We start from the raw sequence: 14,577 nt of genomic DNA, 5'->3' as shown, positions 1-14,577 counted from the left end.
GCCAGCCTTGAGCCCCAAGGGCTTGTGGGGAGCGGGGGTAGCTGAATCTGGTGGGGGGGGAAGAGTGGGGGGATCTCTCTGTTCATCCCCAATACAAGCCACATGGGAGGTTTGGGCCAGCCGGGCTGGAAGGAGAGCCTCCCCCCGCAGCCCCGCCCTGCCTGCCGTCTGTAACGCCCGGGCTCTGTGGCTGCCGTGGGCCCCGCGCTGGGGCAGGGGAGGCCAGGGGAAGGGACACCGGCTCTAAACACTCGATCCAGCTGCTGAGCGATGGCCAATCCAGCCCCGCTGGGGGCCCCTCCTCCTGGTTTGGTGGCCTCTGCAAACTTGATCTGTGAGGCTTTCTTCCACGTCATTGACATTAACTAGTTCAGGGTCAAGAACCGACCCCTGCGGGATCCGCCCCTGGAAACCACCCCCCCATCTGCGCTCGATGGCGTGTCTTCATGTACAGGTACATTATGAGACCCGTCAGTTGGGCGGATGTGACTCCATTTAACGAGGGCCGCGCTCATTTCCTAGTGTTCTTGTTAATCAGTCACCAGCTCCCGCGCCTTGCCTGACACCAACCCTGTGACTTTCCTCAACCGAACATGCAATCACAGTGAAAGAGCCTAACAGGTGAGTATGACAGGGTCTAGCTTCCATAATCCCAAGATAATGAATGATGCACCCTCCTTTCATGCTTTATTAATCGAGTCCCGCATCAGCCGCCCCATTATCTTCCCTGGGATCGAGGTCAGGCTGACCGGCCCATAATTATTTGGGTCATCCCATTTACCCTTTTTAAAAATTGGCACTCTAGTTTAATTCTGGACCTGCTGCAGGGCAAAATCAACATAAACAGTGCCGTCAGTTCCTCAGCCAGCTCTTTTCAAACTCTTCCATGCATATTACCATGACCTGCTGATGTTAAAATCACTCACTTTTGTAGCTGCTGTTTAACATCCACCTGAGCTACTAGTGGAATGGAAAGTGTGTTCGCATTGTCATATGCTATGACAACATCATCTGTTTTTTTCCCAGACACAGAACAGAAATATTTATTGAAAAATTCTACCTTGTCTGCAGTGTTGAAAATTCTACCATTTCCATCTAAAAGGGATCGATATCATTCTCAGAATCCTTTTTTGTTCCTAATATACATTAAAAAAAAAATCACAGTATGGGCTTTAACTCTGCTTGCCATAGATGTCTCCTTGTGTCCCTTTGCTTCCCTTATCAATTTTCTACAATCCCTAGTTTCTGATTTATATATATTACTATCCACTGCCCCTTTCTTCCATTTGTTATTTATTATTTTTATAGCTGACTTCACTTCCTGGCTTTACTTCACTTCACTTCTAATCCTGACTCACAGCTCCCCTGTTCTAACAGTTCAACCTAGGAACAAGATGGCCCCTTCTGAGGAATCCTAGGACAAAGTTGGCAGAAGGGAGCCAGGTTGTCTTGACCCCACCCTGTGCCTGACCAACATCTGCTCTGATGCACTCTGAACTCTCCAGCGCCCTCTTCCCTGGCTGGTGGCTGGCCTGCTATCCCTGCGGGTCCTGTTGGTAGCCTGTGGGCGGGCTCCTTTCTGCCGCTCTGTCCCATTCAGCAGCGGAGAGAGATCAGCGTTAATCCCGATCCAGTCAGGGAGGAAGACGGCCGCAGGCTTGAAGGACCGCAGGGAGGGGGAATTGGGGAGCATGTAGTTGGCCAAGTAGATGGTCTCCCCCCCAGCCAGGTAGCTGGCCCAAATGCCGAAGCTCCCGATGGTCATGATCGTATGGTTGCAATGGACCAAGAGAGCGAAATCCCTCCCCGGCGATGACTCCTTCCCGTCCCCCGAGAAATACACGTCTCCCCGTGAGGTGTCGATGTTCTCCCGGCACCACTCCATCCCATTGCTGGTCACCACGAAGACCGGCTCCTGGTACTTGGCCCGGAAGTAGCCCATGGCCTTCTCCAGGTAGGCCTTGTCCGCCACCACCCCCTTCCGGTCCTGTGACATCACCCGGACGTAGTCCCCCCTCCGGACGTGGACACCCACGTAGGTCACGTTCCGGCGCTGCCCACGCAGCCTGGCCAGGTACCGGTTGGCTTCCTCCTTGACGTGGTCATGGAAGGAGAATTCCTGGAGGATCTCCTGCCGGAGGTGGTGGTAGAAGGTCCAGGACCAGGGGTAGCCCGTCAGCCGGACGTATTTCCCCTCGATGTGCCTGTACTCCTCCGACATCCAATTGTGTAGCGCGTAATTCCTCCACGGGATGCTCCGGACCACGTTGCTGGAGATCACGGGCAGGGTGATGCGGAAGAGCGGTGCCAGATGTTGGTGAATCTCCGGGGGGATGTAGGCCTGGCACCCGTTCATCTTGGCCAGGGCGTAGAGGGTGGCGTATTCCCCCATCTGGTTCCCCAGGCGCCCGAGGGAGTTCACTGTCCACATGCACCGCTCTGTGGCAGGGGGTGTGGTGGGGGGCAGGATGGGTGACACGGCTGGGGGCCACCCCATGGCATTGGAGGAGGGCAGTCTCTGTCCTTGGGCAGGGAACCAGCCCCTCAAGTTGAGGAAGATGGAGAGGGTCAAGATGGCCAGCAGGAAGATGGAGAGCTGGAGGGGCGACCCGAAGGGGACCCAGGAGCCAAGGGTAGTCATGGCCAAGGTGAGGGAAGGAGGTTCCAGCCTGGGGAGAGAGGGGGTGGGTGAAATGGGGGAGGAGCAGAGGAGGGGTCTTCCAGGCCCGAGTCCTACTGTTCCCAGGGTCCCATCTGAGCTGCCCGTACTCCAGCATCCCCCCATCTCAGTGCTGCCGGTAGCACTCACTCCCCACCCTGGGCTCCACCCGGCCCTGCCGGTGCCCCTCACTCCCCACCCGCAGCCCCCTGCTAGCCCCACCCTGGGTTTAGTGCAGGTGCTGGAGGTCAAGGCCGAGGGGACAATTTCCGCTTCCTTTTCTGATCAAAGCCCAGGAAAAGCACATAGTAAAAATTCCTCCTTGGAGCCAGGACAATCACTGGGGGCCCATGTGACCCTGACAGGGGATGGGTGAGTCCCAGCCCCACTGCTCCCACCACTAGAGCCCACTCCCCTCCCAGAGCCAGGGAGAGAACCCCAGAGTCCTGGCTCCCGGCCCCCCTGCTCTACCCACCAGACCCCACTCCCCTCCCAGAGCTGGAGAGAGAACCCCGGAGTCCTGGCTCCCGGCCCCCCTGCTCTACCCACCAGACCCCACTCCCCTCCCAGAGCCAGGGAGAGAACCCCGGAGTCCTGGCTCCCAGACCCCTGCTCTACCCACCAGACCCCACTCCCCTCCCAGAGCCGGGGAGAGAACCCAGGAGTCCTGGCTCCCGGCCCCCCTGCTCTACCCACCAGACCCCACTCCCCTCCCAGAGCCGGAGGGGGAACCCAGGAGTCCAGGCTCCAAGCCAGGCTAGTCTCTCCCTGTCTTGTGCCTTCCAGCTAGTATAAGAGTCTGGTCAGAAATAGGCCCCGACCATCCCACCTAGGGCAGGAAAATGGTCCTGGGGGTCGATCATAGGGGCTGGGACCAGGACTCCTGGGTTCTCTCCCTGGCTCTGGGTGGGGAGTGATGACTAGTGGTTAGACCAGGGAGAGCTGGGACCAGGACTCCTGGGTTCTATCCCCAGCTCTGGGAAGGGAGTGGGGTCTAGTGGTTAGAGCAGGGGGGCTGGGAGTCAGGAGTCCTGGGTTCTCTCCCTGGCTTGGGGGAGTGGGGTCTAGTGGTTACAGCAGTCTGCCCCACTCCCACTTTTTCATTCCCGCCTTATGACCCCCCACCCCCATTTGCCCCAGCTTAGTGCCCATTCCTGGGGACCCAGAGGGGGCACGATGGTTCCCACTGCCCCGTCTCTTCCCTGCCCCCAGGCGCTCTCCCTCCAGGGCTTCCCACCCACCCGCCATTGCCCACCGGGCCACACCTGGCAGCAGGAAGGATCCAGCCCTGGCTTGCACAGGTCCAGACTGAGGCGGCTGGTGGTGGCTGCACCCGGGCTGGATGGGAGGGGCTGCACCTCAGGCTGGGATGGCCCCATGGGTCCCTGCCCCCAGGGGTGGGGTCAGGCCCAAGGGGGCTGGGCACCAGGGGTTGGCTTCAAACCTCTGCACTGCCTCCCATGTCCCTCTTTGGGTGGCGGGGTGGGGGGGGGGGAGGAGGGTGTCACAGGAAAGGGTCACGTAGCCAAAACCTGGAGCCCTCCAGGCAGTGTGAGCCCCCTACAGCCCAGCACCCCCTGCCACCACCCTGGGGCATGGGGCAGCCCCAACTGCCAGTGGAGAGCGCCCCCTGCTGGAGCTGGGAGCTCTGTGGTCCCTCCATGCTCTAACCACTAGATCCCACTCCCCTCCCCGATAGAACCCAGGCGTCCTGGCTCCCAGCTCCCGCGACCGACCCCACCAGCTCTCGGGACAGACGTACAGACACAATCTCTTTTAGAAAAATCTTTATTCCAACCATGTTTTTTTCCCTACTTGTTTTTAAAAGGGGATTTTCTCTCCCCCTGCCTCCCCCTCCAAAAACCTGACACAAACACACCCAGCTGAGCTCCACCCCCGGAGGGGGGCTGAGAACCCCCTGGGTCCCCACCCTCCCCCAGAGCTGGGCACATTCCCCGATGGGGGTCTCCCACCCCCAGCTTTGCACCTTGTGCCCCTAGCACCAATCCACCCCCCCCCCATCCTGGGATCAGCTGTAGGGCTAGCCCACAGGGGTGCAAACGAGTCACCCCACTTTTCCAGTCCCATCCCCTCTTCCAGTGCAGAGCCCCCCCAGGTGATACACAGTTCAGCAGGTGTAAGAGTGTTCGCACCCTCCCCCCAGCCCGGAAGAACCCAGGCATCCGGCCACCCTCTGCCTTGGCAGGGCCGACCGTAAGCCCTGAGGGGGCTGTGGGGAGCAGGGGCGGCTGAATCGGGGTGGGGTGAAATCTATCACCAATACACCCCGCGTGGGAGTTTCAGGTCAGCTGGGCTGGAACAGGAGGTTCCCCCCACCCTGCCTGCAAAGCCCAGGGTCTGCAGGCCCCATGGAGGGGTAGGGGGCAGGGAAAGGGGGCGCTGCACCCTGTCAGGGGAAGAGCTGTTTCTTGGACGCTTCAGAAATGGCTTCGCCTCCTCCCTCTCCCAGTGAGGTAGGTAAGTGTGAAACCCATTTTTCAGATGGGGAAACTGAGGCACAGAGGTGACGTGACTGGGCCCAGGCCAAGGTGCAGCTGGGGTTGCGACCCAGGAGTCCTGCCACCCGCCCCCCCCCCCCCTTTTCCCCTCACTCCCCTCCCGCAGCTGGGGACAGAACCAGAGTCCTGACTCCTAGCCGCCACCCCCCCAATCACTAAACCCCACTCCCCTCTCACAGCTGAGGACAGAAACCAGGAGTCCTGGTTCTCAGCCCTCCGCGCCCCCCATCACTAGACCCTGCTCCCCTCCCACAGCTGGGGACCAAACCCAGGAGTCCTGGCTCCCCGCTCCTACTGTCCCCACTATCCTTTGGACCCAGCCTCCCACTATGGAGAACCCTAAACACTACGTCATGCAGCAACTCGGGTGGGGCGTTCAGATGCCCCCTTTAACCAGCCTGAGGTCACTCCCCCACCTCCCAAGCCAGTAAGGGGGCAAGGAACACCAAGCTCCAGGAATCAAGGGGGCCGGGGGCCGCCAGCCAGGGCTTGTTAGAATATAAAGCCCTTTGGGCCCCACCCCGATCAGCCCCCAGGGATCAAAATCCACCGGCTGGGCCTCAGGGACCAAAATTGATGTGATCACAAACTCTCCCAGGAGCTTTCAATGTAGTCAGGCCAGGCCCCTTTTTCTGGGGGGCTTCCCCCCCACCACACCTAGGAAAGTTTTTTTTTTTTTTTTTTATTAAACACCACAATTCTCCCCTCGCCCCCTGACTCCAGCAGCTGGGGATCTGAGGGAGAAAACACATCGAACTAGCACCAGAGATTGGGGGGGGGAGGGACAGCCACAGCCCCCACTGGGGTTAATCAGCCTTTGCTCCATTGGGGGTCAGCCGTCGGCCCTGCTGGGTGGCTGGCCCCCCTGAGTCCAATGGAGCTACAGCCCACCGACACCGGGGGCGGGGGAAATCTGGCCCTTCCAATCTAAACACAAGGGATGTCTCTGGGGGATCAACCCGAGCCCCTAATGACTAACGAACTCACCATCCTGTACAGCCTGTTTGGCCCAGGTGGGAACCCAGGCGTCCTGGGCCAGGGCAGCATCTGAACGCCCCTCTGGGCCCCCATCAGGCGGCTGGCCTGCAAAGGGTTAAGGATGCCGGGGAGACAGGGGCCCCATGTGCAGCCCCCCAGCTGTAGGGTGCAAGGCTGAGTTGGCACGAGCTGCTACCCAGGCTGGTCTCATAACCGGCTGCCGGGCATCTCCCTGTGCAGGATGCCAGGCAGTGGGCTGGTGCCCCCCGCCGGGGTATCTGGCCCAGACCCACTGAAAGCCTTAGCCAAGGGCTGGGTGTTGTACACGGCCGGTGGCAGGACAGGGCAGACGTGTGCCCACAGTCTGGGGAGCAGGCGGGCGGGGGGGGGCCAGTGCCCTCCAGCCTGATGCCCAGCACCCCACTTTCCAGACAGTTCCCACTCTGGGGTGGGATCAAGGCCGACGCCCCCTCAAAGGCCCCGTTGCCTGTCCCCCGAGCCAGCCAGTCCCCACTCTGGGGCAGGCACCCCCTAGAGGGGAAAGGCCCCATGCCCCATTCCCTGCCCCTGAGCAAGCCAGTCCCCGCATGGGGGCTGGATCCGGGCCAGGGCCCCCGAGAGGGGAAAGGCCCCATGTCCCAGCAGCCTGTTTACACCCACTCCCCTCATCGGGGCTGGGGCCCCTGCCAAACTGACTATAAATAACCCCAAAGGGTCCCGCTTGAACCAGACGCCAGAAGTCACCAACAAACCACCAGCACCCCAGGCACCCTGGCGTGGGAGGGGGGTCCGGAAAAGCTCTGTCCAATGGGGTAGGGGGGTGGCTCAGTGCAATCCCTGGGGGGAGGGGGGCATGTGCTTCAGAGACCCAGACCCCCGCTGGGCTAGAGCCTCTTGCTCCAGGAGGGGCTCCGGCTCCTGGGCTGGGGGGGAGGGGGGTGGGTCAGCCAGGTGAGGAGGGAGCTGGGCCCCTCCCGGTCCCTGAGCCTCAGGCCAACTCCTCGCTGGAGGCCACGTCGAGGTCGATCGAGCCGTGGCTCACCACCAGCCGCAGGCGTTTCGGGGGGGTGAAGGGGTGAAAGGTCACTGTCCGTTTGGGCTCCTCCTGCTCCGGCCAGCGCGGCCTCACTGTCTCCAGGAGGACATGGGCGTAGAGGGAGAGCTTGGGGTCGTCTCTGCCCGGGGGGGCCTTGCTGGCCGGCCGCCGGCGGCTCGGGCTGGAGGGGTGGGGCCTGGCAGGAGGCATGGCCTTGGCCTGCTGCCGGGCCATACTCCTGGTCAGACAGACCAGCTGGCTGGGGGGCTGAGGAGCAGGGGGGCAAAGCTGGGTGTCCCTGGTGCGGTGCTCCAGGGCTCCATCGGGGGCCCCCGAGTCCCCGGCATGGAGCCCCGAGTCCCCGGGGCAGAGCTCCAGAGCTCCACCAGGGGGCCCCGAGTCCCCGGGGCGGAGCTCCAGAGCTCCACCAGGGGGCCCCGAGTCCCCGGGGCGGAGCTCCAGAGCTCCACCAGGGGGCCCCGAGTCCCCGGGGCGGAGCTCCAGAGCTCCACCAGGGGGCCCCGAGTCCCCGGGGCGGAGCTCCAGAGCTCCACCAGGGGGCCCCGAGTCCCCGGGGCGGAGCTCCAGAGCTCCACCAGGGGGCCCCGAGTCCCCGGGGCGGAGCTGTGTGTCCCTAGCGCACAGCTTCAGGGCTCCACTAGGGGGCCCAGTGACCCCGGCCCGGAGCTGCAGAACTCCACCAGAGGGCCTTGTGCATGGGCGAGTCTCCTCCAAGCCCTGTCTGGGGCAGCTCCTGCCAGCAGTTCTGAACCCGTGCAGCTCCCAAGCCAGGGGGGATGCCGCCCCAGAGCCCTGCCCGGCCAGCCCCCTGGGCAGCCTGCCCCCCAGCTCCGCGTGGGGTCGGGCCAGGTGGCGTGGGCCGCGGGACACCCAGGCCGGCGGCCGTGCAGCAGCTGTCGTCCCGCTGCGCCCGGCAGCATCTGCGCAGGGAGCGACGGAGGACGATGGTGCCGGCTGGTGCAGGGCCAGGCTGCCGGGCCCTGGGGCCCCACCATGGCAGGGGTGACCCAGAGCGGCTTCCGCAGCCGGCAGCCGGCTCCCCCCGTGGCCTGGCAGGCCACGCAGTCGTGCAGGGAGATCCGCAGGTCCTTCACCGGGCCGGCGCCCAGAGCCGCGAGAGAGGAGGCCGGTCTGCGGCACGGGGCTCGGCGCTGGGAAGCTGTAAGAGGACAGAGAAACGGATGTCAAAGGCGCCGGGACGCGGCCCCTCTGGGGTGGGGCACAGGGGGCTGGGTATATGGGGACCCCCCGCCCGGCGCTGGGTATACGGGGACCCCCCCCCCCGCCGTTCCCTGTGAGCTCCCCCAGGCCGGGGCTCCTACCGCAGCCATGCTCCCTCCTGCGCCGGGCCCTACGCCGCCGCCGCAGGCTCTGGGGCTGCGCCTGCTTGGAGCCCCGCCCCTTCCAGCGCTGCAGCCGCCCGTCCGTCTCCCGGAGCAGGTATTTCTTCTGGGCTGAGGTAGATTGCGAGGGGTCCTTCTTCCGCAGCCGGAAGGCACCTTCCCCCTTCCTGAGGGAACAGAGACCTTGCAGACTGGAACCCAGGAGTCCTGGCTCCCTGCCCCCCGCTCTACCCACTAGGCCCCACTCCCCTCCCAGAGCTGGGGAGAGAACCCAGGAGTCCTGGGCCCAGCCCCCCCCCCCAACACACACACTTTACCCAACTGACCTCAGTCCCCTCCCAGAGCCAGGACAGAACCCAGGAGTCCTGGCTCCCTGCCCCCCGCTCTACCCACTAGGCCCCACTCCCCTCCCAGAGCTGGGGAGAGAACCCAGGAGTCCTGGCTCCCTGCCCCCCCGCTCTACCCACTAGGCCCCACTCCCCTCCCAGAGCTGGGGAGAGAACCCAGGAGTCCTGGTCCCAGCCCCCCCCCCCACCCCAACACACACACTTTACCCAACTGACCTCAGTCCCCTCCCAGAGCCAGGACAGAACCCAGGAGTCCTGGCTCCCAGCCCCCCTCCCCCATCGGCCAGCCCCTCTCCCCAGCCCCCCCACCTCTCACAGGTGCGGCATTCGCACAGCTCGTTGTTCTCCCCGAAGAAGCCGTCGCCATAGAAGCAGGTGATCTCGTCCTCCGGCTCAATGTCCCTGAGTACCTTGACGCAGGCCGTGTTCCCCTCCGTTGGGACAAACTGGGGGGACAGGGGGCATCAGCCAGGGCCCCACGGGGGGACAGGGCGTAGACACTCCCACAGGATTGGGGGAAAGGGGGGCTGTCCCTCCCTGGCCATGAGGAGTCCACTGCACACGTCAGCTCCATCCAAGCCCCCACAGCAAGGCTGATCTCTCCCCAATGCCCCCCAGCTGATCGCAGCAGGGGTCTCAAAGCCCATGGCTAATCAACCCTAAGCCCCAATTTACAGAGGGGGGGGGCACTGCTCCTTGCACCTCCCCTCCCCAGGGTCTCACATTCAGTGGGGGAGAACCCAGGAGTCCTGGCTCCCCCCCCCAACCACTAGAACCCTCTTAGAGCTGGAGAGACAACCCAGGAGTCCTGGCTCCCAGCCCCCACCTGCTCTAACCACTAGACCCCACTCCCCTCCCGGAGCCAGGACAGACCCCAAGCCCCCTCACCTTGCAGTTCGGCCTGCAGTCTGGCAGGTTCCGCAGTGGGATAGCAGGAGACACAAGAGAGACAAGCCAGAGAACAGGGTCAGACGCCTACGACTCCCCCAGGCTCAGAGCAGATCCCCACACGGCCCCGGGGACCCTCGGGGTAAGCGAACCACAGGCTGCCGCTGAGAGAGTGGCCGAAGTACGAAGGCGTGGTACACATCCTGCCCCTCTAGGGGGCGCCAGCGCCCATCCAGCCCTGGCCGAGGTCTGACCGTGGAGAACAGACTCACCCCTGCCAGTGTCGGAGCTGGTGCTCTATGACCCTCACAGCACCGAGACCAAGGGGTGGGGGGGCCAGGGAGACAGATCCCACTGCTGCCCCCCAGACAGAACCCTGCTGCGCAGGCAGAGGGAGGCTTGGGTCTGTGCAGATCTCAAAGAGAACACGGGGCTCGGGGTCGGCAGTGAGGGGCATCAGCAGGTCTTGGGGGAGCTCAGGGCTGGGCTAGCAGGGGCCTGCAGAGCGGGAGTGAGGGGCACCGGCAGAGCTGGGGGAGCCCAGGATTGGGCTAGCCGGGTTGGGAGCGGGCGGGGCCCGGCCGGGCTGGGGGAGGAGCCCCCCGCACCGTGGTTGATGAAGGCGGCGGGGCCCAGCCAGAGCTGGGCGCATTGCTTGCGCGTGGAGTACATGATGCTGAAGTCGTTCTCCCCGGCCCGCAGCAGGCTCTCGTCCGGCTCCGTCAGCTCCGCGATGCAGCCCACGAGCAGCTCCAGCTTGTCGTTCTTCCTCCTGCCGGGCGTTGGGGGATGAGTCGGGGGGCCTGTCCAGCCCCCACCCCGGGCGCTCTGGGGTGGGGTGCTGGGGCTGCTCAGATGGGGACCCCTCGGGGGTGGGGCACCGGGGCTGGTTAAACTGGAACCCCTCACCCGGCACTGAAACACAGCGGCTCTGGGGTGGGGCGGGCGACTATTATACGGGGACCCCTCCCCTGGTACCAGGACACGGTCGCTCTAGGGCAGGGCAGGGGACTGGTTATACGGGGACTGCTCACCTGGTACTGGGACATGGCCTCTCTGGGGTGGGGCGCGGTGGGGTGGGAGGGCTGGTTACACGGGGACCCCTTCCCTGGCACCAGGACGTGGTCACTGTGGGGTGGAGTGCGGGGCTTGGTTATATGGGATCCCTCACCCAGTGCTGAGATGTGGCCCCTCTGGAGTGGGGCACAGGGGGCTATGTACACGGGGACCCCTCGCCAGGACACGAGCCCTCGGGGGAGGGGGCTGGGTATACGGGGACCCTTTGCCCGGCTCTGGGCCGCGGCTGCTCTGGGGTGGGGCGCTGGGGCTGGGTATACGGGGACCCCTCACCCACAGGGGTGGGGTGAGCTGAGGACCCCGTACCATGACTTTGTGGACACCACCTGGGCCCCGTTGGTCTCCAGGGAGTAGCGGCTGCACGGCAAGATCACGAAGCCGCTCTCCGGGAGAAAGATGCGGAGGTAGCGGAATATCTGGGGAGAGAGGATTCGAGAGGAGCCATGAACCGGGGTGAGAACCCAGGAGTCCTGGCTCCCAGCCCCCACTGCCCTCCTCTAATCACTGGCCCCCACGCCCCAGCCCGGGCCAGGACAGGACCTGGGACTCACGTGGGTTTTTAGCGCCGTCTCCTGCTGGCGGCTGCGGCTCTTGAAGTACGGGCCGGCCCATTCGCCCAGCATGAGGGCGCGGTAGGCGGCGTCCAGGTCCCGGCGCCGGCGAAACGCCTCCACCGCCTCTCGCAGGTGGTGCTGCCTCCGGATGGCGGGGAGCGGGCTGGGGGGAAGGAGAGAACTGGGGTGCTACAGAGTCCTGACCACGGCCCCCCACCCCCACCCCTGAGCCCCTCCCCAGCCCTGCCGGTGCCCCCCACTCCTGACCCGCAGCCCCCTGCTAGCCCGGCCCTGAGCCTCTCCCCAGCCCTGCCGGTGCCCCTCACTCCTGACCCGCAGCCCCCTGCTAGCCCGGCCTGAGCCTCTCCCCAGCCCTGCCGGTGCCCCTCACTCCTGACCCGCAGCCCCCTGCTAGCCCGGCCCTGAGCCTCTCCCCAGCCCTGCCGGTGCCCCTCACTCCTGACCCGCAGCCCCCTGCTAGCCCAGCCCTGAGTCCCTCCCCAACCCTGCCGGTGCCCCTCACTCCTGACCCACAGCCCCCTGCTAGCCCGGCCCTGTGCCCCTCCCCAACCCTGCCAGTGCCCCTCACTCCTGACCCACAGCCCCCTGCTAGCCCGGCCCTGAGCCTCTCCCCAGCCCTGCCGGTGCCCCTCACTCCTGACCCGCAGCCCCCTGCTAGCCCAGCCCTGAGTCCCTCCCCAACCCTGCCGGTGCCCCTCACTCCTGACCCACAGCCCCCTGCTAGCCCGGCCCTGTGCCCCTCCCCAACCCTGCCAGTGCCCCTCACTCCTGACCCACAGCCCCCTGCTAGCCCGGCCCTGAGCCCCTCCCCAGCCCTGCCGGTGCCCCTCACTCCCAACCCGCAACCCCCTGCTAACCCGGCCCTGGGCTACCCCCATCCCTGCCGGTGCCCCTCACTCCCGACCCACAGCCCCCTGCTAGCCTGGCTCTGGGCTCCCCCCAGCCCTGCCGATGCCCCCCACTCCTGACCCACAGCCCCCTGCTAGCCCGGCCCTGGGCCCCCCCAGCCCTGCCGGTGCCCCTCACTCCTGACCCACAGCCCCCTGCTAGCCCGGCCCTGAGCCCCTCCCCAGCCCTGCCGGTGCCCCTCACTCCCGACCCGCAACCCCCTGCTAACCCGGCCCTGGGCTACCCCATCCCTGCTGGTGCCCCTCACTCCCGACCCACAGCCCCCTGCTAGCCTGGCTCTGGGCTCCCCCCAGCCCTGCCAGTGCCCCCCACTCCTGACCCACAGCCCCCTGCTAGCCCGGCCCTGAGCCCCTCCCCAACCCTGCCGGTGCCCCTCACTCCTGACCCACAGCCCCCTGCTAGCCCGGCCCTGCGCCCCTCCCCAGCCCTGCCGGTGCCCCCCACTCCTGACCCACAGCCCCCTGCTAACCCGGCCCTGGGCTACCCCCAGCCCTGCCGGTGCCCCTCACTCCCGACCCACAGCCCCGCCCTGACCTGACGTTCATCTTGTGGGTCTTGAAGCCCAGGTAGGAGTCGAGCACCAGGCTGGTGGCCAGGTCGTCATTCTCGCACAGCTCCTTCGCCGTCACGCGCGTGGAGCCCATGGTCCGGCCAGACGCATGCTGCTGGCCGCTGCGCGCGTGGGGGGAGAGGGGCGTGAGCAGGCCAGACAGGAGCAGCCCCGGAGCCCCACCCCTGGGGGACCCTGCAGCACCCCTGGGTCCTCAGCATCTCTGCCCCACCCAATTCGGCCAGAGTCTGGCAGAGGTAGGGCATTTGGGGCTGGGCCGCGGCCCCTCTGGGGTGGGGCACGGGGGACCCTGCAGGGGAGAGCACCCCTACCCCGCAGCCCCGCACCCCCTCTTCCGTCCCTCCACTCGCAGGGCCCCGGCCCCGGGGGTCCCTTCAGCAGGTAACAGGGACCAGGAACGTGACAAAAACAACAGCCTGCGAACCCCCCACAGGCCACATGCAGCGGCTCATTACCGGATCCCCAGCCCCCGCCCACGAGCCGGGGAGGGAACCCAGGAGTCCTGGCTCCCAGCATCCCCCCGAGCCGGGGAGGGAACCTAGGAGTCCTGGCTCCCAGCATCCCCCCCCGCGGCCCGAACCGGGGAGGGAACCCAGGAGTCCTGGCTCCCAGCATCCCCCCCCCCGCCCCGAGCCGGGGAGGGAACCCAGGAGTCCTGCCCCCCCCAAGGGACCCGATCCGCGGGGCAGCCGGCAGCGCGGGGACAAACCCCGGGGGGCTCCGTGGCGCCGCCGCCAGGACTCCTGGGTTCTCGCCCCACCCGGCCACGTGGCTCCGTGCCTCAGTTTCCCCTCTGCGGGCCGGGGGGGAGTTCAGCGGCCCCACCCCAGACAGAGCCGCCCCGCTGCCCCGCGGCGTGTGGGGAGCAGCGCCCGGGGGGGGGGCGGGCGTTGGGCACAATGGGGGGGCGGGGCCGGCGGTTGGGGAGGAACCGCCATGGCCCCTCCCCCTCCCGCGCGCGCCCGCGCGCCCCCCCCGTCCGCTCGCGCCTCACCTGCCCCAGCCGCCGCCGCCGCCGCCGCCTCGGCCTCTCTCTCGCCGCCCCCCCCGGCGGGGCCCTCGCGGCCTTCGCCCCGCCCCCCGCGCGCGGCCCATTGGGCCCGACCCGGCGCCGCCGCTTCCCATTGGGCCAGCCCGGGCGCCTGCCGCTGCTTGCCCCGCCCCCGCCCGCGCGGCCCGCGCCTCCACCCGCCGGCGGCCGTTGGGCGTTCGCCGTGTTTGTCACCCGCTCGTCCCGCCCTTCCTCACCCGCCCCGCCTGGCTTTCCACTCTTTCCATGGGCGCGCCCAGGTGTCTGTCAATCTTTCGTCGGCTCCTTCTCTCCCCATTGGGTTCCTGGCGCGCAACCACCACCCGCCCCGCTCCTCAGCCGCTTCCTATTGGACTACTCGGGTGACAATCTTCTGTTCCTGCCCTCTGGAGACCAATTGGTCCCTTTCTTAGCACCTCCGGGATCTATTGGTTTGCACAGCTATCAATCTAATCTCTTTCCCGCCCACTCACCGAGAAAGGACCGCCTCGCGGCCTCTACCAGAGTCCATTGGCCGATGCCCCTTGTCGATCATCCCAGTACTTCCAGTGTCCTCTCTGATTGGTCCTAGTTCTTCTTATTCTATTGGACAGTCAATCTGGCAATCACTACGCTTTGTCACAC

The 14,577-nt window shown here is 65.8% G+C and overlaps 2 protein-coding genes across 2 annotated transcripts; both read right to left on the bottom strand.

Annotated features, from left to right (window-relative positions):
* Positions 1 to 1,414: 1,414 nt before the first annotated feature.
* LOC144258827 (galactoside alpha-(1,2)-fucosyltransferase 2-like) lies at positions 1,415 to 2,641 on the bottom strand. The gene has a single exon (XM_077806947.1). The coding sequence runs from the start codon at positions 2,639 to 2,641 to the stop codon at positions 1,415 to 1,417; it is 1,227 nt and encodes a 408-aa protein (XP_077663073.1).
* Positions 2,642 to 5,384: 2,743 nt separating this feature from the next.
* LOC144258832 (uncharacterized) lies at positions 5,385 to 14,003 on the bottom strand. Its single transcript, XM_077806951.1, is given in 10 exon segments — positions 5,385 to 8,041; positions 8,044 to 8,372; positions 8,536 to 8,723; positions 9,213 to 9,349; positions 9,792 to 9,811; positions 10,400 to 10,563; positions 11,175 to 11,284; positions 11,420 to 11,585; positions 12,887 to 13,024; positions 13,918 to 14,003. Coding segments are annotated over 9 exon segments (2,121 nt in total). The 5' UTR covers positions 12,997 to 13,024; positions 13,918 to 14,003; the 3' UTR covers positions 5,385 to 7,144.
* Between the last annotated feature and the right edge of the window lie 574 nt (positions 14,004 to 14,577).

Source organism: Eretmochelys imbricata, unplaced genomic scaffold (assembly GCF_965152235.1).
Source record: "Eretmochelys imbricata isolate rEreImb1 unplaced genomic scaffold, rEreImb1.hap1 Scaffold_39, whole genome shotgun sequence".
Lineage (NCBI taxonomy): Eukaryota > Metazoa > Chordata > Testudines > Cheloniidae > Eretmochelys > Eretmochelys imbricata.
This window is presented reverse-complemented; position numbering and strand designations above follow the sequence as displayed.

What these genes read in the sequence shown, in the direction of transcription:
- LOC144258827 (XM_077806947.1), bottom strand. Translation starts at nt 2,641, where the DNA reads ATGACTACCCTTGGCTCCTGGGTCCCCTTCGGGTCGCCCCTCCAGCTC.